Source organism: Diplotaxodon limnothrissa, linkage group LG13 (assembly GCF_057381915.1).
Source record: "Diplotaxodon limnothrissa isolate DT_005_m linkage group LG13, D_limnothrissa_male_GT1.1, whole genome shotgun sequence".
Taxonomy (NCBI): domain Eukaryota; kingdom Metazoa; phylum Chordata; class Actinopteri; order Cichliformes; family Cichlidae; genus Diplotaxodon; species Diplotaxodon limnothrissa.
The window spans coordinates 27,826,553-27,846,952 of NC_140608.1; the positions used below are offsets into that span (position 1 = coordinate 27,826,553).

The 20,400-nt window shown below is 39.7% G+C and overlaps 1 protein-coding gene across 1 annotated transcript in view; it reads right to left on the reverse strand.

Annotated features, from left to right (window-relative positions):
* Window positions 1-20,400, reverse strand: part of rasgrp3 (RAS guanyl releasing protein 3 (calcium and DAG-regulated)) — a 33,888-nt gene that overhangs the window by 9,207 nt on the left and 4,281 nt on the right. The window contains exons 2-8 of the mRNA XM_085369604.1: window positions 14,868-14,946; window positions 14,487-14,589; window positions 10,997-11,059; window positions 10,677-10,808; window positions 10,159-10,306; window positions 4,675-4,848; window positions 164-280 (exon numbers count right to left, since the gene is read on the reverse strand). Coding sequence (XP_085225730.1) covers window positions 164-280; window positions 4,675-4,848; window positions 10,159-10,306; window positions 10,677-10,808; window positions 10,997-11,059; window positions 14,487-14,589; window positions 14,868-14,937 — 807 coding nt within the window. The 5' untranslated portion in view covers window positions 14,938-14,946. The remainder of the gene's footprint in view (window positions 1-163; window positions 281-4,674; window positions 4,849-10,158; window positions 10,307-10,676; window positions 10,809-10,996; window positions 11,060-14,486; window positions 14,590-14,867; window positions 14,947-20,400) is intronic.

Below are 20,400 nucleotides of genomic sequence, written 5' to 3' on the forward strand. Positions count from 1 at the left end.
GTGAGTTAACAGTTCTAATCACAGCGCCACCGCGCTGCAGTACAAATTCCTTAATGAAACAGGGTAAAGGCTTGTTGCTAAGAAAATACATTTCCACTGAATCACCTGTAACTGTGTAGTAATCATAAATGAATCTACATACAAAAGACTGGCACTGACTTACCTTGACTACTTCAGGAGCCAAATATAAATGAGTCTCCTTTAGGCGAGAAATTGAACTATGGCTCAGGCCCCCCACCACCGCCATCAAAGTGTTGAAGTTCTGCAGGTGAAGGAGTTTCTGATGACCAGAGAAAGACATGTTGAAGATCACTGTTTATTGTCTAAAGAGGTGGCCTAGCGCCTTGCTTTTGGTCCTTGGTGTGCTAGTTTGGAGTGTGGCAATTTATTCAATTATTGTTTCGTTTTTTTAATTAAAATTCAAAAACACTGAAAAACTTTATTTAATTTTTTTATGGACTGTGGAGGGGATGTTAATCTAAGAGCTTACCAACAAATTAAGCTGACTCCTTTCTGAAACCACAGTACATGAATACTAGAGCTCATTATCACTGCACCAGTCTCCAATGACATATTAGATTGGTGACAATAGCTGAAGAAGAAAGCTTTGCTACCACTATGATTATCAGAGTAATTGTAAAAACTTACTTTATTTTAATAATCTAATAATGCTGAGATGAGAGACAAATGGCTATGTGAATAAAACCAAATCCAAACCAAGCCATCATAAGCTTTTGATGAGTCCCAGTCTGCTGCATGGAGCCCAGTCAATATTTACTTTTCAATTCAGCATTACATAACATAACAATATGTTACAATATGCATGCTTACAAAATGAGAACATTTGCACTTGAAGCTGACCAAGCCATCTTAAAAACCAGCACACAATATTCTGTGCAGCATGTCATTATGGCAGTGTGTTAAGTAGATTCATCCTTGACCCTTTCTGTAGACAGCCTTTACTTTGGTAGGAGAAAGGACAGGGCAGATTATTAGGGCATGCATCCATCCTTCAATACAAATGGAAGAGTAATGGAGAAGCTCTTTGCCTAGAACACAGACAGAAAGAACCATATCCTGCACTGTAATAGTAAACTGTAAATAGTAATGTCAAATTATTTTACTGTGTATTTTACAGTTGTGTACTGTTTTTCTAGAATATCATTACATTTACATAAGTAGACTGTGATCTGACACGTCAAATGTAAAATAACATAACATCACTGTAAATGTAATAAAACACAATTTACTTGTTTTTTAAATATATTTTTTTGTACATATGCATATTCAGATTGTAAAAATATCCAGAAATCCAGAAATGTCTCCCATCATGCCTTGGGACATGAGCTGCTGTTTAGATGTTCTTGTTTTATTGTTTATGGTTACGTTACTTTTAACTGTTATCTTGAATGTTGTGTTTACGCAGTGGTGCAGCGTCACTGACAGTTGTTGTTTGGTAGAGAGAGTGCTGTACCATGAGTGACTTCTGTGGTGCTGTTGTTGAACCTTGAGGCACATTGTAGCACCGCAAGTGTTTTAATAAAGCGCTCCCCCCACCAGCTTGGGGTTAAATAACAAGCTCGATCTCTCTCTGTGAGCTTCTTTGTTAAGATTTCTCTGCATGCCACAATGTAAAACATTGCACGGATACGCTGTGCTAATTATATATTTTGAAAAAGAAATGTAGAGGTAGGAGTTGCAATAAATATAAATAATATGTCGCTAAGCATCGGCCAATGAATGTGAACTAACAACAAGGTCGCGGGTATGGCTGCGACCGTAGGAAAAAACCCTAATATGAAGGTATTTTACTGCATTTTACAGTAATGTTCTGTTCTTCTAGAATATCATTAAAGTACGTAAATAGACTTTGACTTCACATTTTGAATGTAAATTAACGTTACATCACTGTAATGTAATACAACATAATTGTCATGATTATTAAATGTAGCTGTCTGTACATATGCATATTTAGATTGTTAAAATACATTCACAAATGTATCATGAACTCACAAATATCTGTCCGTTATTTGAAAGCTTGAACTGTTGAATTCAAATGTAATGCTATATATAACATGATCCCTATAAGCTTGTGTTACAGCACATAAGTATTATTATCATTGCTAGTTAGGCCGTTCGTGGCTCAAGAGTTGGCAGTTCGCCTTGTGATCAGAAGGTTGCCAGTTCGCTCCCCGGCTCGGACACTGTCCGCCGTTGTGTCCGTGGTCAGGACTCTTCACCTACCGCCTACTAGTGATGGCCAAAGGGGCCGATGGTGCGATATGGCAGCCTCACCTCTGTCAGTCTGTCCCAGGGCATGCAATCAATTATTATTTAAACCAACTGTATATTTCTGTATATTTATGTGTTATGATTCATATTTCCACATTCAGTGACCTTGTTTATAGGTAATTTCATTGTTTGATCACGTTAAAATGTTCCTAATTTAATGTCTAAAAGCACTTGGAAAAAGCAGAATCCCATGTCAAATTAGCGCAACAAACTCTATTTTCATTACTGAAAATGACCGTATTTTTATGCGGGAGTTATTTTCTGTAATTATACGGTCGTATTTTGGTGCCCCAGCTGCCGGAATATTACCGTTTTTTCAAGATGCTTTTTCTAACAGTGTGCACTATATGGAACATAAATATTGATGATGGGGGAGCTTTTATGACTGAACAACAGCTCAAGTGCATTTGTTTTTTGCGGTGTTTTTTGTATGTTTGTTATTGTTTGTTTTAGAGAAATATTAGAGAATATTAAAAATATTAAAGAAGCCATTTTTTTGCATAGTGTGGAACCATGAAGAATCTGGCTTAAGGGCAGCTAAACATACTCATCCACAGAAGGGCCATTAAATCTGAATGGTGACTGCCTGTGCAATCCATATTCTAACTGTTATTGTCTGTCTTCTCATAAGACTTTCACTTTTAACTACAAGAGATCAAAGCTGTACCAGACATATTTTAATAGATACGTCCTGGATGAAACAAACTCAATAATAATAATAATAATAATAATAATAATAATAATAATAATAATAATAAGAAGAAGAAGAAGAAGAAGAAGAAGAAGAAGAAGAATAAGAACGTATATTTGCATTCTCTTTTTACAAATCCTGTGTGTGACTGGGTGAATAAGACTTGTAGCAAAAGGCCCTTTAAGTGCTCAGCTTGAGAAGAAAAGTGCTACATAAACACCTGTCCATTTACCAAACACTAGTATTATTTCTTATATCATTTATTTGAAACATGTTACTCTCTCATGAAAAACCAGTTTCATTTGAATTTGATGGCAGCAACATCTAAAAAATGTCAGGTATGTGTGAGAGAAACAGCAGCATGATATTCAGCCTACATCCTCCAGATGGCATACTTCAGTTATGTGGTTGACGAAGAATTATCATTGTTTTTAAAAAAAGGGGACATTCTATAACACCACTGTGCCTTTTAGAGTTAAACGGGTTACTTGTTTATGCAGGGCCCATCTCTCCCCCTAGATACAAACTATCTATCTATCTTTCTATATACTATACTATCCATAGGGAGCTCACTGAATGGTTTAAAAACGATGAAAATATGTGAAGTGTTAGCCTCTTAAGGTTCAGTCAGTCCAATCCAATCATCATTCAGTGACAGAGTTAGAGTTTAGTTCACATCTACTGCCTTAGCTATAATTTAATGTATCTGGCATAAATTAATTCAGTTCAGTTTAATTCAATTCACACAATAAAAAGCAGTTGCCTCAAGGTGCTTTACATTGTTAAGGTACAATATCAGAGAGAAAACCTTGACAAATCAAAGGACAGTGGAAAGAAAAAAACTCCTTTTTTAACAGGAAGAAACCTCCAGCTGAACAAGGCTCAGGAAGTAGCAGACTGCTGCATAAATACAAAAATATTATATTAGAACAACTATGAGGCCAAAATGCATATTAAAAAAGACATAAATTGAAAGTACCTTCTGGCTTCTGAAACTGTAATGGTTGTACATGTGGCTTTAAATCACAGGTGTCAAACTCTGGCCCGCGGGCCAAATTTGGCCCTCGAAGCCATACCAAATTACTAATAGAGCTGGCCTACTGGTATTACACAGCTAATATATACATTGTTTAGTATTAAGCTTTGCTTGTTCCATATTCAGTTTTTCAGCAAAACTTGTTTGAGTCCATAAGAAAAGATTCATTCTTATATCTGGAGGAATAAATATATTTCAGTAAATACTAACGCTAGCCCACGACTTTGTTCCAGTTTTGAATTTTGGTCCACTGTGTATTTGAGTTTGACACCCCTGCTTTAAATGTAGCCTAACCCTGTCTTACTATGTTAGACTTTAAGGTGGCAGTTTAGGGGAAAAGCTATCATAACATCTCTGAGCCTCTGCACTGCAAATGAGCAAAGCCAAGATGCTGTTTTGCCACTTTAGCTGAGTGGGTTTTTTCTAATCTGTAAGATTTTACTGTTGCATTTTTCTCGATAATTTGTTTGACTAGTCAAAAGAAAAATCTTGAGTTTAAGATTTGGAATTTATGTGGAATGTGGAATTTAAACTTAATTATATAGTATGGTTTTGTAACAGTGCTGAGTCACCCTGTTATTTCTATATGTTTTGGAGAGAAATACTATGTGAAAGCTGGAAGAGCTGTGCGTAGAGCCTGCCCTCCTTGGCTTACCTGTGCCACATGGATGTATTTTGTGATGACCTCTGCACGGGTCTGAGGTGTGAGTTTGCTGAGAACCATCAGCTGCACCCATTGTGAAACGCCATTGAACAAAGCAATGGAGCGCTCCAGAGTCAGGTTGTCCACCAAACAGCCATGGATCACATAGCTCTGGTAATCAGTGAACTAGGAATGACAGAGTAACATAAATCAGGTATCTGCCTTACAGAATCAGAAAAGATCCTACGCAAAGACTGAAAAAAAAGTCCTTTACATACTGTTTTTGTACCAGTGTTGAAACTGCCTATTTCTCTACCACCCTACATTTTGATCTGGGTCCTATTCTAGGAAATCTATTAAACACCTAACCATATGTCAGCTAGTGTAAGCCTTTTCTCCCACATATTGATATATAGAATTCAGTTAAGCTGTTTGATGATAAGACGCCGATGGCCCATCACAGCAGAATGGAATCCCAGCAAATGTTCAGCTTTCCAGAAGCTCTCCATCTAGCACAGGTGTGTCGAACTCCAGGCCTCGAGGGCCAATGTCTAGGCCAGGTTTTAGATCTCACCCTGGGTCAACACACCTGAATCAATTGATTAGTTCATCACCAGGCCTCTGGAGAACTTCAAGACATGTCAAGGAGGTAATTTAGCCATTTAAATCAGCTGTGTTGGATCAAGGACACATCTAAAACCTGCAGGACGCCGGCCCTCAAGGCCTGGAGTTCGACACCTGTGATAGCATGAGTTAGCATTAGCTTTGAGCCAAAAAACTGCACAGCAGATCAGGGCTGGTTTTGGGAGCCCATGCATGTCCTGAAAGGATAAGGTTATATTTCATTTTTCATAAATTCCATTTCTCAAAAACACTGAGATCAAAGGCCCCATGGAACTGTTTGAAGAAGGGATTTAATTCTGTAGCCAGTGTAGCCATTCTGTGTGCTCGATTCTGAAGTCAGGGATGGGTAGAACTTTCCCAAGACACAATCATGCAGAATTTCTTCTTGCTCATGGAGTCTTTTGTCTTGCGTGGACTTTGGTATATTGGCTGTCTGTGAATTCTGTGCAATCTAAAGTAGTTTTAATCCGGGTATGTGGCCAGCTGTTTATTTCTAACAGAGGACACAGATGTGTTACACCCTACAGTTGTGATACAGCATTCCTTTATTGAGGTCTCTGGAGATTTATGCTACAGCCGGAAATTAGTCAGCTGCTGGGGTTGATGCCTTCCGGTCAGTGGTTACAAATCCCTTATGCTGAATACATAACCTGGGCCATGTACTATGAAGCAAGTTCAACAGACCCAGGGCGTGTTTTTGTTACCTGGATTCATTTACCCCTAGTTTGTCGATCAGGATAAGTGGTCACATGAATCTAGTTATCAACTTGCCAAGCTGCGTTTTCCCTGCGAGGTCACATGAAAGAGTTGGTCATTACTGATCTAAAAGGGGGGGTTTTACGGATCATATGACTCTTCTTCCATCTCAAATGATCCATATGAGGGCCACAAACTCTGGAGCCATTATGAAATGGTAATTATCAGTAAAATGTGACACTCTGGTATGTGTGTTCTTGTAGCTATATTTCTAGCAGTGTAAAAGTGACTTAGCAGGAGAATGAAACTGAAATATTTTATACATTTACCAAATTAACTGCATACGGCTGCACATGTAAAAGTTATTCCCCAGTTATTCCTCAAGCAGAGAATCTATATTAAATGAAAATAACAGTGAAAATGTGGTATTTAAAGGTGATTTAAAACTGAAACTCCTTACCTGCTCCTGACCAGAGTATGAAACAAGCTTTTGGGCTGTCCAGGTAACTTTTAGGGTTTTCGTTTCTTACTACCAAACGTTACTACTGCTAACGTATAAATGGATGAATAAAGGCTAGTTTTTATAGGGCACCTTTCTGCTTAACTTGAGCTCTCAAAATATTTTATACAGCATTTCTCATTAACACACACATTTAGTTTTTTGTCAAGACTTATTTTTGGGATGGAAACAAGAGCCTATCGTACAAAGGGATTGAAGCACCTCCCTTCGAATGGCCTACTCTGCCTCTGGAGCACAGCCACCTCTGTGGATCCAACCTGCTCTGGAGAGATTTTTGCAGGAATGTGCATGTATTAATTCAGTGATTTACAAATAGCAGCAGCAATTGTGCTCAGTGATAAAGCAATTAACTTGAATTAATTGAATTCAATTGAATTCAATTTTATTTATATAGCGCCAGATCATAACAGCAGTCGCCTCAAGGCGCTTTATATTGTGCAGTAGATCGTACAATAATAGATACGGAGAAAAACCCAACAATCATATGACCCCCTATGAGCAAGCACTTTGGCGACAGTGGGAAGGAAAAACTCCCTTTTAACAGGAAGAAACCTCCGGCAGAACCAGGCTCAGGGAGGGGCGGGGCCACCTGCTGCGACCAGTTAGGGTGAGAGAAGGAAGACAGGATAAAAGACATGCTGTGGAAGAGAGACAGAGGTTAATAACAGATATGATTCAATGCAGAGAGGTCTGTTAATACATAGTGAGCGAGAAAAGTGACTGGAAAGGAAAAACTCAATGCATCATGGGAATCCCCCGGCAGCCTACGTCTATTGCAGCATAACTAAGGGAGGATTCAGGGTCAGCTGGTCCAGCCCTAACTATATGCTTTAGCAAAAAGGAAAGTTTGAAGCCTAATCTTGAAAGTAGAGATAGTGTCTGTCTCCTGAATCCAAACTGGAAGCTGGTTCCACAGAAGAGGGGCCTGAAAACTGAAGGCTCTGCCTCCCATTCTACTTTTAAATACTCTAGGAACAACAAGTAGGCCTGCAGTGTGAGAGCGAAGTGCTCTAATAGGGTGATATGGTACTACAAGGTCATTGAGATAAGATGGGGCCTGATTATTTAAGACCTTGTATGTGAGGAGCAGGATTTTGAATTCTGGATTTAACATGAAGCCAATGAAGGGAAGCCAAAACAGGAGAAATATGCTCTCTCTTTCTAGTCCCTGTCAGGACTCTTGCTGCAGCATTTTGGATTAGCTGAAGGCTTTTCAGTGAGTTTTTTGGACATCCTGATAATAATGAATTACAGTCGTCCAGCCTGGAAGTAATAAATGCATGAACTAGTTTTTCAGCATCACTCTGAGACAGGATATTTCTAATTTTAGAGATGTTGCGCAAATGGAAGAACGCAGTCTTACATATTTGTTTAATATGTGCATTGAAGGACATGTCCTGGTCAAAAATGACTCCAAGGTTCCTCACAGTGTTACTGGAGGCCAAGGTAATGCCATCCAGAGTAAGAATCTGGTTAGATACCATATTTCTAAGCTTTTCGGGGCCGAGTACAATAACCTCAGTTTTATCTGAATTAAGAAGCAGAAAGTTAGCGGCCATCCAGGTCTTTATGTCTTTAAGACATTCCTGCAGTTTAACTAATTGGTGTGTGTTATCTGGCTTCATGGACAGATAGAGCTGGGTGTCATCTGCATAGCAGTGAAAATTTATGCTATGTTTTCTAAAGATACTGCCTGTATAAGCATGTATAATGTAAACAGAATTGGTCCTAGCACTGGACCCTGTGGAACTCCATAATTGACCTTAGTGTGTGAAGAGGACTCTCCATTTACATGAACAAATTGGAGTCTATTAGATAGATATGATACAAACCACTGCAGCGCAGTACCTGTAACACCTACAGCATGTTCTAATCGCTCTAATAGGATATTATGGTTGTTATGGCCCTGTCCATAATCTGTTTTGGTGGCTGTTGTTGTCTGTGCCTTTAAGTCTTTGCAGATCCCAGAGATGATGAGCTGACGGCTGCTGATTGGTCCCCTGGCCATGTGATCTTCTTCAAATCCCTCACCAGCAGTTGTCCTGGGGCAGCCACTGACAGCAGCAGCAGACCTGACCCTGGCCTCCAAAACCTGAGACTTTTGTGCCTGTGATTTTTGCGGCTTTTCTGAGTTTTGTATATAGTGTGTACATTAGTTTTCATTGTAAATAGCACTGCAACAGAAGGGGTGAGCTGCCTTATTGTTTTTCCTTGCACTGTTTTCTCATGTTTATTTCAGTTAGGGAGTTAGGTGTAGCGCTTGTCTTTTGTTTGATGTTTGATTTCACATAGGGTTTTAGATAGCACCTCCTCCTGACTTAGTTTGTTTTGTTTGTTATTTTGGCCTTTGTTCACCCCGGAGCTTCATTTTTGCAGTGTAGAAAAATAAATCACGATTCACTAAGAAATTGGTTTCCGTTGGGTTTCCCTCTGTGTATGGTTTTGGGGACCAGGGCGGGGCAGTCTTTTCAAACTCATGTTGCGTTCCTGTACCCCTAGACTGGGGCGTAACAATGGTCACCAGTATCGAACGCTGCACTGAGGTCTAGCAGGACAAGCACAGAGATGAGTCCACTGTCAGAGGCCATAAGAAGATCATTTGTAACCTTCACTAAAGCTGTTTCTGTGCTGTGATGAGCTCTGAAACCTGACTGAAACTCTTCAAATAAACCATTCCTCTGCAGATGATCTGTTAGCTGAATTAAAATCTTTATTTTTCTTCCACTGCTTTGTGCACTTAATTACAATAGTTATGATTTGCTGCAGCATTCACCTCTTGTCATTTTTACAACAGTGTCACATTTCACTGGTATAGTTTTTTTTTATAGATTTTTGATTACCATTTGATAATGTCTCTGGCAGCATTTCCTGAATAGACTTGGAGTAGTTTTTATCTGGAATGTGTAACTGTTCCTGTTGGGCACCTGAAATCTTAGACCGCATGAATCCAGCTGAATTACTATATTGTGCTTCTCTGTCTGAGTCAAAATTGAATCGGAATCGAATCGAATAGAAGTCAGTGATGATACCCAGCCCTACTTCTCCCTGCTGCTGGATAGGACTGTGTAATGCAACCCTGGGGATATCTCTCCTTCACAATCGCACTTATTACATAGCACCATAGGTGTGTGTGTGTGTGTGTGTGTGTGTGTGTGTGTGTGTGTGTGTGTGTGTGTGTGTGTGTGTGTGTGTGTGTGTGTGTGTGTGTGTGTGTTCCCCTTTATAACCCGGTTCTGAAATGTCCCATCCTAGTCCATTTTTACTTTGTATTGCCATTGATAAATAGATGGTGTTCCACAATACCTTCTTGTTCAAGGTTTTGACTATTTCACATGTATTGTTTTCATGTTGATCATTTTTTAATAAAACTATATTAAGGAGAAGCCTAATATGGCCATCTGTATTTAATAAACCTGTGAGCCTTCTTTTTACTATTTAAGTTTTAGATTTCCTCATGGTGACATGTCCCTATGTGGTGTCATAATTAAACTATTTATTTTCCCTGACCACACTAGTACAGTAGCTGTAGAATAGTTATGAAGGAGAAGTTTGTATATAGAGCACTAAAATGGTGTTAGGATTCATCCTCTGCTGACAATGAATTCCAGAACCATCCCTGAGCCACAAAGCAGCCATCACTCAACAGTTGAATGTACCGATATCCTTCGGATGGATTTGAATTCCAGGAAGGTGAGATGCTCAGCCAGCTCTATGGGTTCCAGGTGGTCAAACAACAGGGAGGCCTTCCCTTTTTTGGTTTGCTTTTTCCGCTGGGTAATCCTTCTCATCCAGTCGTATGATGGACTGCAAGAAGAACAAATGAGAAGCAATTAGCCACTCGAATAAAAGCATAAGAATCAACGGAACAGTTCTTTGACATGTTTAAGCTTTAGATGTGCACTCTTTAAATCTCATGGTTGTGTGACTTAATTTGGATTATTTTATTATTTAGAACTGTAAGTCATACAACACCAGTGTAGCCTTTTGATGGTAAAAATAAAGAGCTGGAAATAACCAAAATATTGTCCCCTTTAAATAAAAAAGTTTTTATTTTATTATTATTTTATTTATTTTATTTTTAAATTTCACCCAGCCCAGATGTTACATTTTGTTAAAATTGAGTGATTATATCAAGAGTTTCTTCAGCTACATCTGTGTGCCTTTGATGTCTTACATGGTTGAGATGTCGATGAATTTGAAATGCTCCTCACAGCCAAGCTGAGCTGCCACGTCTCTGAACTCCTCTGTTATTCTAATCAGACCCAAGTCCAGGTTGAACTCTGCAGGAAATGTTACTATCCAGTACCTAAGTACACATATTTGAAATTATACATCAAATAGATAAACATGGGACGAATGCAGATTATAGTATATCCTTTATTAGTGTGTGACAGACCGGGACATTTATGACATGTAAGCCCCTTTACGATGGGTGGTATGATGCAGGAAGTTTGACTGTCTGACATGTAGGAGAATGTATGAATACCAACTTACCTCATTAAATAACAAATCTTCAGCCTGGTTCTTTGGCAGTTGTCACCGCTGCAGTTACGGTACGTGGGCTTAAGTTAAGGACATTTTTCAAGATTTAACAAAACCAGCAAATCAACAAAATAAGGAATTTGTTTGAGTACAAAAACACAGAATCGCCATCTAATTTTGGAATGGCATGTGTGAGATAGAGGTTGTTTGTTACACTCTGGACAGGTTGCCTCTAACGCAGAGAGGCAGGCAATAATTCACACCTAAGGAATTTAGAATCACCAGTTAAGCTAACCATGTGATTTTGCAAACCCAAAACTTAGCTGCTTCAAGGCAAGAGTGCTAACCAATGACTGTTTTCTATAGTCATTGGTGCTAACCATCTTGTCACTATGCTGCCCTCAAGCTTTGCCTCTAATGGATCATGCAGGACATCTCATCCAGTTACCATCAGCCTTCTGCCTGACGCCTTCTTGACTTGGATTAGGAATGCAAAAGGCAAACACCTAGTAGCTCAGCGCAGTCGTGTGGTGTGTGAGAGTAAGGACCCAAGATTTCTCACTTACCACTCGCATCACAGCATAGGCTGTGATGCGAGTGAGCTTTATTTACAGGATTGGCAAAATGGCAAAAACAGGAACGGAGGAGCTACCAAAACCTAAACTGGGGACAACTAACCTGAAACCATTAGGACGCAGAGTGATGACACAGAGACTGTAGGGCAGAGAGATGCAGAGATACACCGAGTAACACAGACGGAGTAACGACGAGCAAAGGCAAACACACACTATATATACATATATACACAGGCATGAACATGAGGGAACAGATGGCAACACAGCTGCAACTAATTGGGCAAGACAAGACAAGGAAGTAAAGCAGAATACACTAACATGAGACAAGACCATCTAAATGTAAAACAGGAAATCCACAGACGAAACTCAGAGGCACACAGAACAGTGGGAACACAGAACCAAAACTAACAAAGACACATCCAGAAATCAAAGATTATTAATACCAAACAGAAAACACTGTGTTGCCGACCCAGGACATTAGTAATACTAATTTCGGTCATAAGGGTGGTACTTTAAGAGCCATATATTTTATGAGGTGGTACTCTTGTGAAAAGTTTGAGAATCACTGCTTTACTGTAAACATGACATCAAAGCTAACTGCAAGAGACAGAGTGTTGCTAAAGTGGAGTGTGCCAATACTTAGGGAGGTTTAAAGTAGAACTGAAGAAGTTTGCAGGATTGTGCATTTCTGCTCAAACTCTTTCTTAGGGTCCAATCACTTTGATCACAACGTTTTTTTCTGTGAAGTGCTCTATGGGCTGTGTTTACCCACTTTGCTGTCAGTTAGCTTTGGGGTAGCACTTAAATAGACTATTGAAAGAAAGATCTTGTGCATGTCCTTGTTAGCACAGTGAGTTTGGTGTTATATTGTTGCCTACCAACAAAACAGGCCATGTTGCAAAGTAACATAACTGTAATTTAACAAACTACTTTGTACAAGGAGAAAAGTACTGCATATATTACTTATTACTCCATTACAGGTCACCTTTCCTGCACATACATAAGAGGTGATGATTCTACAAAGTCATGTTAGAGTATACCTTCCTTCACTCCTAAGGTTTAATGTAACATGGCATATTTAAGTCAATAAGAAAGATTTTTAACAATTAGAAAACATTCCAGACATCGATTTCTGTAGCTCAGCAGGTAGAACAGGTCATTTACTAATCAGAAGGTTGGTGGTTTTGTCCTTGGCTGCTCCAATCTGGATGTCAAATATCCATTGGCAATCTTCGCTCTAAAAAAAATAAACATAGACCCTCTATGCAAGCTAATCTGGAGGTTAATAGCTAACAATTACAGAGAATTATGACCTAAAGTTTGGAATGAATCTAAATGAAGAGCCAGGCTATGCTCACAGCACAGGGCCTACTGCAACTCAGAACAGAGTATTCAGGAAATATTCCTGCATTATTATTTTATTTATTTAATCTCTGTTTTAGACAATGAAAAAAAGTTCAATCTTTTTCTACAGTAAGCGGACACATCCCAAAAGTGCTTTCGCTGATAAAATCTCCCCAGGCTCATCTGGGAGGCTGTCAGGAGGTCCTGAAAGGAGGAGGAAGTGGAGGAGATCAGCAGGAAAACAGATAGAGAGAGAAGAGAGGAAGGAGACAACAACAATGGTGTGTGTGTGTGTGTGTGTGTGTGTGTGTGTGTGTGTGTGTGTGTGTGTGTGTGTGTGTGTGTGTGTGTGTGTGTGTGTGTGTGAAAAATTAAAAATAGGCTGACATTACATCTCCATTACACACAAGGTCTGTTAGAAGTTTTAGTGAAGTTATATTGTGATGGTTACTTGTTGGGGGGTTTCTCCATGTGTCTGATTACTGAAGTAAGAAAATAAAGTCTGATCTATAACAACATAGTTAAAAAAGAAAAGGCTATGGCCGAGTCAAAGTCCAGACCTCAGCCTCAAAATGCTGTGGCACGACCTTAAGAAAGGGGTGCATAAATGAATGTCAGTGCACTGAAGCAACTTTCTAAAGACGAGTGCTCCAAAAGTCCTCCACAACTATGTAAGAGACTGAAAAGTCATAATGCCTTCAGGCATTGCAGCTAAACATGCTTCTGTAAGCTGCTTAATCATTTTTCATATCATTTGTATTTTGCCTTAGTTTGTGTTAAGTACATAAAAACACTTTTCGAGATGTATTTAAATTAATTTAGATCCTGGCAAGTTCCAGATGATTTTTTATTTCAGTATGTCCTGATACATAAGGGGCGATCGTGGCTCAAGAGTTGGGCATTCGCCTTGTAATTGGAAGGTTGCCGGATCGAGCCCCGGCTTGGACAGTCTCGGTCGTTGTGTCCTTGGGCAAGACACTTCACCCATTGCCACCGAGCGCCAGCCTCTGGCAGCTACATTGTAGCCACAGCCACCCCAGGGTGGCTGTGGCTACAATGTAGCATCCACCCATTCACCAGTGTGTGGATGACTGGATGTGTAAAGCACTATATAAATACAGGCCATTTACGTACACCCTTAGAATTGCAGTGGATGTGCTGTCTTTTCACCATGACTGTATATACTTTGGTAACAGGGTAGTTATACAAAATTGAATGAAGTTGGCGTTTGAATTTACAGCAGGTAAATAGCTGCATTACAACCATTTGTCTCTAATAGTACAACAAACCACCTACTGAGCAACTCCAAGGTCACTGATCCAAGCTAAGATCAATACCACTTATTTTACATCAATGTTCACGGCACACCAAGAGAGCAGCTGAGAGAGATGCAGCTGCTTACAGAAAGCATCAAATATCATTTAAGAGACTGTCTGGAATACCATTAACCAAATAAAAGCTTAGGTGAGATTTCCTGTAAGGTGAATGAGCCCTCCAAGCTTCAGCCAGCACTTCAATATATTGTTGGACCATTTCACTAATGTGTATGAGCAACGAGTCATGATTTCTACAAGATAGGATATATCATCAGAAGTTTTCGCGCCAGTTCAGAGGATGTAACATACCAACGGTGCATCAGCAGCACAATGCGTGGGAGGGGGTTAGCCTGCAGGTCACCACTGTCATCTGTGAAGAGCAAATCCCAAATTTCAGTCTGAATTCTTACTGCTTTCTCACTTACCTAGCTCAAAATAAAATGTTGGTGATACACTGTTTTTCTGAATACAGAATTAATGCAATTATGAAGAATTGAACAGACACCAAAAATTAGGGGTGTCCCAACACTTTTGCACAATGGTATAAATTTAGGGACTGCCTAAGTTATTCTCTGCAAATTACCACAAACTAATTGCAATGCAGTGAATAAGGGACCTTTAGGACCCCTGATGGTCTGTGTCACTCACCAAATCCATGAATGCATTCATTTAAAAGAGCATCAAGAGACGCTGCCTTCCCCAGTGTGGATGATCCCATGACGCCAAGCTGGAAGGAGGACAGAGAGTATGTCATTAGAGGGAGAGCACATCTGGTAGGACAGGAAAGAACACGCTTTAAAGAGCAATTTCTGATCAAGTGAAGAGGATGTATTGCCAGTGCTAATGCTAATCTGTACATGGCAAAGAAGGCAGGGAGTCTAATCACACTTTGCTTGCACAATAAGATCGCCTTCACTATTTGCTCACTATCCACAGAGCAGAGGCGATTCGTTTTTCCATGAAAGAGCAACAGTGGGTTTCACCAATGACCATGCCGTCCCATACGCCCGAGTCCATACAACATGATCACTCAAAGAGGAATGATTATCTCATGACAATCTATTATATCAAGCCTAGTATGAGTATTGTTTTTTAACAACAATCTATGCATTTGGGAACTGAGGAAATCAACTGATGCAAATCATTTGACTGGGTTACAGGTATGGACTGCATTTAGAAAAGTTCTAGATGTAGAACCACAAAACCACTGTTAGAGTGAAATGTGGTTTTGCATGTCTTGCTGATGAAATAAGCAAGAACTGCATTGAAAAAAAATGCCTTTGGTTTCCAACAAATATTGATCAAATCATTGATCAAAGGATACAACAGTTTTCTGGAGGGGGGAAGGGGGTTAACTCTTGTTTTATGGTTTACTGCTACTGTGTCCATTTGCATAAGACAGGCTACAAAGAGGGGTTTTTAACCTACACGAATCCTCCAAATTTCAAACAGTACATAGCTCAACTGTGCAGACGTGGAATGCTGACTGAGTGACAAATGGCCCAAACAGTCTAGTGTGCTTTTTTGTTACATATACACACTCTGATTTATAGCTCTTTATGGGTTCCACAAACTTTGGAAAAACCTGCATTCCCACATTCAGAGATTTTTGGTTGTGTTGGAGAGTGTGAGAATACCTTACTAGTTGATGCACATTCACATATTCACCTATAAAACTGAACTATAGGTAGTGACCAAAAATTTGAAGTGAGCAGTGGTAAATGAGCTTTCAAAGGTGTCTAATCTTAGCACAAGAAGCAGGGTAATGGCAGGCACTGAAAGTAGAGTAATCCCTCTCACTGAAAGTAGCCAGCTGATGTGTCTTCAGTATCTGAGAATGCCTGCTGGACATACCCTAAGCAACTCATAGGTGAGGTATTTTAGCATGCTAATGGTCAGAGCAGACCCCAGGCCAGACCTGGTTTATGTCATGAGCTCGATTCTTAGAAGGTTTGTGAAAATGACTGCTGGCTCTTTAGCTACTAAAGGCTCCAGTGTGTTCGTGTTTGTCTGGTGTTTGCTGCTGGATAAGAAGACATTTAAAATATGACATGCTGCAGTCAGGATTGAGAATTACACAAGCCAGTGCATCTACAGTTAGCACAATTAGCTGAAAAAAGCCAAAAGTGATCATTCTCTGAGGGTATAACTTAATAGTGTCACTGTAGTTTTACATGCATTTCAGAATTCACACCAAAATAGAGAGTGTGTGTCATCAATAGCATCAGGACTCTCATATACATATCTCAAATGGCACATTTGAATGAATTCCTTTTCATTGCATAATAGCAGACTACAGCAGACACTATTTATGTGGCTTACTAAAGGTCTTTTTATTTATCACGGTAAAATGTCTTCATATAAGTAAAACAATTAAAAAGTTCTAATTTAAATTTTTCTGAATCAGTAGCTTCCTTTCTGATTCAGAAAATGTATAAATAGTTAAGGGTATTGGTAGTTTTACATCTATCAGTTATATTAGTTATTGGCAAGTTATCCAACTGTGTACACTCAGACACAGGCAAACACAGACACACAGAATGCTGATGTTGACGCAAGTCTCTGTATAAATTAGATGTTTGCAAGGGATGTCTTTTTTTGCTTCACCAAGGTGATGACATGCTTAGCCATTAACAAGGTCAGAACCACCAGAGGCCCCATCTCCCATGATGCACTGCTGATCCTTATTCAGCTGTCTAAATGACGTAGTTGGCTGCCTACGATACTGATTTTCCAAGTAGCTCGGCACCTCAACAAACCAAATCAAGTGTGACATCACTCATTAAATGTCAGAGCTTTAGTCTTGGTGTGGAAAATTCTGCCAGACGCTTTTCTTTCCAAGCTCCTTAGACTATGTGCAATATGCAAAACATAATACATGCAATGGTGTACACACATACTTGTCAGGGGCTGGGTCTGTGATCCAGCACTTTCAGTTGTTTTGATCTCTTTCGTTATATGTTGAAGATAATGTGGAATGTTGGATTATTATTAATTGGCAGTGAATTTTAGTTTCACTCAGGCCTTCTGTGCTAGTTGTTATGTATTTCTTGTCCACGTGTTTCATGTTGTCAAGCCTGTGTTGTCATGTCTACGTCTCTCCAAGTTTCCTGTTTTATTTTGAAAGTCTTGTGTTTCTTAGTTCAATGTGTTTAGCTTTACTCTTCCCCTCTGATGTCATTATGTTCATTTGTGTCAGCTGTTTCCCCAGGTGTTTCCACTTCCTCTGATCACCTCCTTTGTGTATTTAGTCTGTGTGTTTCATTCAGACTCTGTCAGGTTGTGGTCGTTCCCTCATATTGCGTCAAGTTTAAGGTAATGCATGTTCATTCTCAGTTTCCTGCATGCACATGTTCTGAATTCATGTTTTTGTCACAGTAATCATAGTTTAGTTTTTCCAGTTTAGGTTCTAGTTTAGTTTTCGCCCCGCTTGCCTTTGCTTTGTGTACTCTTATGAGCCACAACAGCCCACTTTTTGTTCAAGTCACATTTCACGCTCCATTTTCAGTCTGCATTTGCGTCTCTCTACACACAGTCAGCTTCCACTGATTGTGACACATGCTCATGTTTTCAGTGACCAGTCTGTGAACTGCTTTATAGAGATACACTTCACATCATATTACACATTCCTGCCAAATGATTTAAGTCTCTTTGGGAATGAAGTATGTGTTCATGTTCAACCCTGGATAATATGGATGGTATATTATTTATCTTTCCTGGCTTTGCTGGTGCTTGCAAAGCATTTCTCTCTATGCTGACAGCTTTGATAAATCCTTGTTCACCCAGGTGACATGAACAGGAGACTATTTGTTTCTGAAAGATCCACAAAGGTCACCAATCTGTTGTAGGGCTAACACAGAGCTGCAGACAACCATTCAAGTTCACATTCACACCTGTTTGGAATAATCGGTTGACCAAAGGACACTAATTGCATCTTTGGGCTCTTTATAATGGCTTTCAGCTCCTGATCAATATGGTGGCGTTTCCCACCAATGTGTCTTATTTTTCCGTGATGTAGCATGTTGGTAAGGTTCTGGAGTTCTTAAAGGTCTTAGTTTTTGGTGTCAGATGTATTTGCTAAGCTTTTGACTTTCTAAGCAAATGAGTAACTTTTGGGGCACTTTTTTGTCTCAGGTGGCAGAGCAGGTCACCTACTAAATGGAAGGTTCGTGGTTCGATCCTTGAGTCTGCATGCCCAAGTGTACTTGGTTAGAGGTGATTCTGTACATGTTACAAATATTTCAAATTGAGGGAGAAGTACCATCACACACCAGCCTCATCACAAATGGTTTCAATGGAAGGGTGACCGTCAGGACTGAACCAAGGAGCAAATGTGCTGAAAATCAATGTTAGCAGGATTTATGGAGTGATTAATGAAAAGTTTGCGTTTTTGGTTCAAATGGAGTGCTCACATCCGTAGAAAGGCACCACCAGCCAATTTACCTTTTACCTCTTCTTCACAAACTGGTGACAAAGTACTTTCCTACAGGTCAGGCGAGAGACACAACAGTCGGTGTCTACATCTATAAAACACAAAAGCGCTGTGCTGTTTTGGATCAGTGTTGGGGATTTTTGTACAGCACCATCAGATTTGGAGTCACTGTGCAATACCATCTGAAAAGACTCTGAGTGGCCACAAAACGCACACAATGGAGCGATATCAGTTTGGGAATGGAGAGCCTGGATCTCGTCATTGTTGAAGCAGTTTAGGCTCACCCTCACAGAGACTGGCTCCTCAAGAATGCTTGAATGCATTACTAGAACGCTTGCCTAAGAGTTCAAGCTATATTAGAATTTGTTTGCACATACTTCATTTCACCGATTTCTAATTTTCCTATTAAGAAACAAGCGTCATGATTTTTGGACGGCACTAAACAACCTCAACATATCAACTTACAGTCCAGTAGACGTGAGGTAAATACTGGCTAAAGTGGCATTTTATACTGATAACTTAAGAATACATAATAATAATAATAAAATAATAATTAAAAAAATAAAAAATTCTAACACGCATCACAAACATGTCTGTGGAAGCACCTCTTTTTCATTCCCTGTTGAAGAGATCAAATGTGACAGTCCTCTGGGTAACTATACATTTTGAAGGTGTTGGTACACGTTTGTAGCACATACTGTGTTTATAGGAAGCTTCCCTTAAGAACAATTTCAGTCTGGACCTGCAAATACAACACCTTGCTCAATGTCCCACAGACTCTAACAAAGTCTCTAGTCTAACACAAGCATTCAGCCTTCAACATTCACACTTCAGGCTAATTTAGTGTCCAAACCACGCATATCTTTGGAAAGTGGGAGGAAACCAGAGCCCCAAGAGGGAAACTCATGCAAACTCAGTCAGCAGTTAAACATAATTTCATAACTTCACCACAACAACAATAGCCTTTCTTTGTCACACATTGGAATAAACATGTTACCCTTTTAATCACAGCTCACTCCCTCAGCATTGGGAGGGGACACAATTGTTGGTCTTGACTTGATCTAAACTGTGCTGCGTTATGGATGTGACTCAGTGATTTAGGGTCAAAATATTCAGTAAATGCAAAAGTCTCCACAATTCAGGCATTGAGTCTTAATGCTTTCTGCTGCTAACAATATAATTCACAAAAAACAAACTGGCCATTCTGAAACTTTCAAAGTGTTCTTGTGGGCAATGTGCTGCTTTCACAATGTATCAGACATTAATGACTTGTGTGTCATGTGTTTTTTTGCTCCCGATTTCACAGCTTGTTACAGTCGGCGGTACCCTTTGATTTGTGCTTTTTCTCCATCCACAGTAGGTCACTGTGTATCTCTCTGGCTTTAGCACAAAATGATGCAGCCAAATGTGTAATCAAGGGACACTGTTCAGAGGCGTAATCTCACAAAAAGCGCCACCTCTGAACACACAGACGGTGCATTGCCTTAAAAACCCTGAATTGCTGAACGCTGAAGCCTAGTTCATACATAGCAAAGCCAGAGCTACTTCATGCATTTAACTGACTTTTCCCCCCCATTCTTTCATGAGTTAAACTACACGCAGTTACATTTTGTTCTTGCTACAACAGAATTTATAGGAAAGGGGGAATAAAATCTCCCAGATCTTACCTTCAAAGAGCTGAATATGAGCAACCATCCAGGCTAAAGATCAGCTTCTGTTACTGAGATAACTGCAGGCTCCTACTGACTG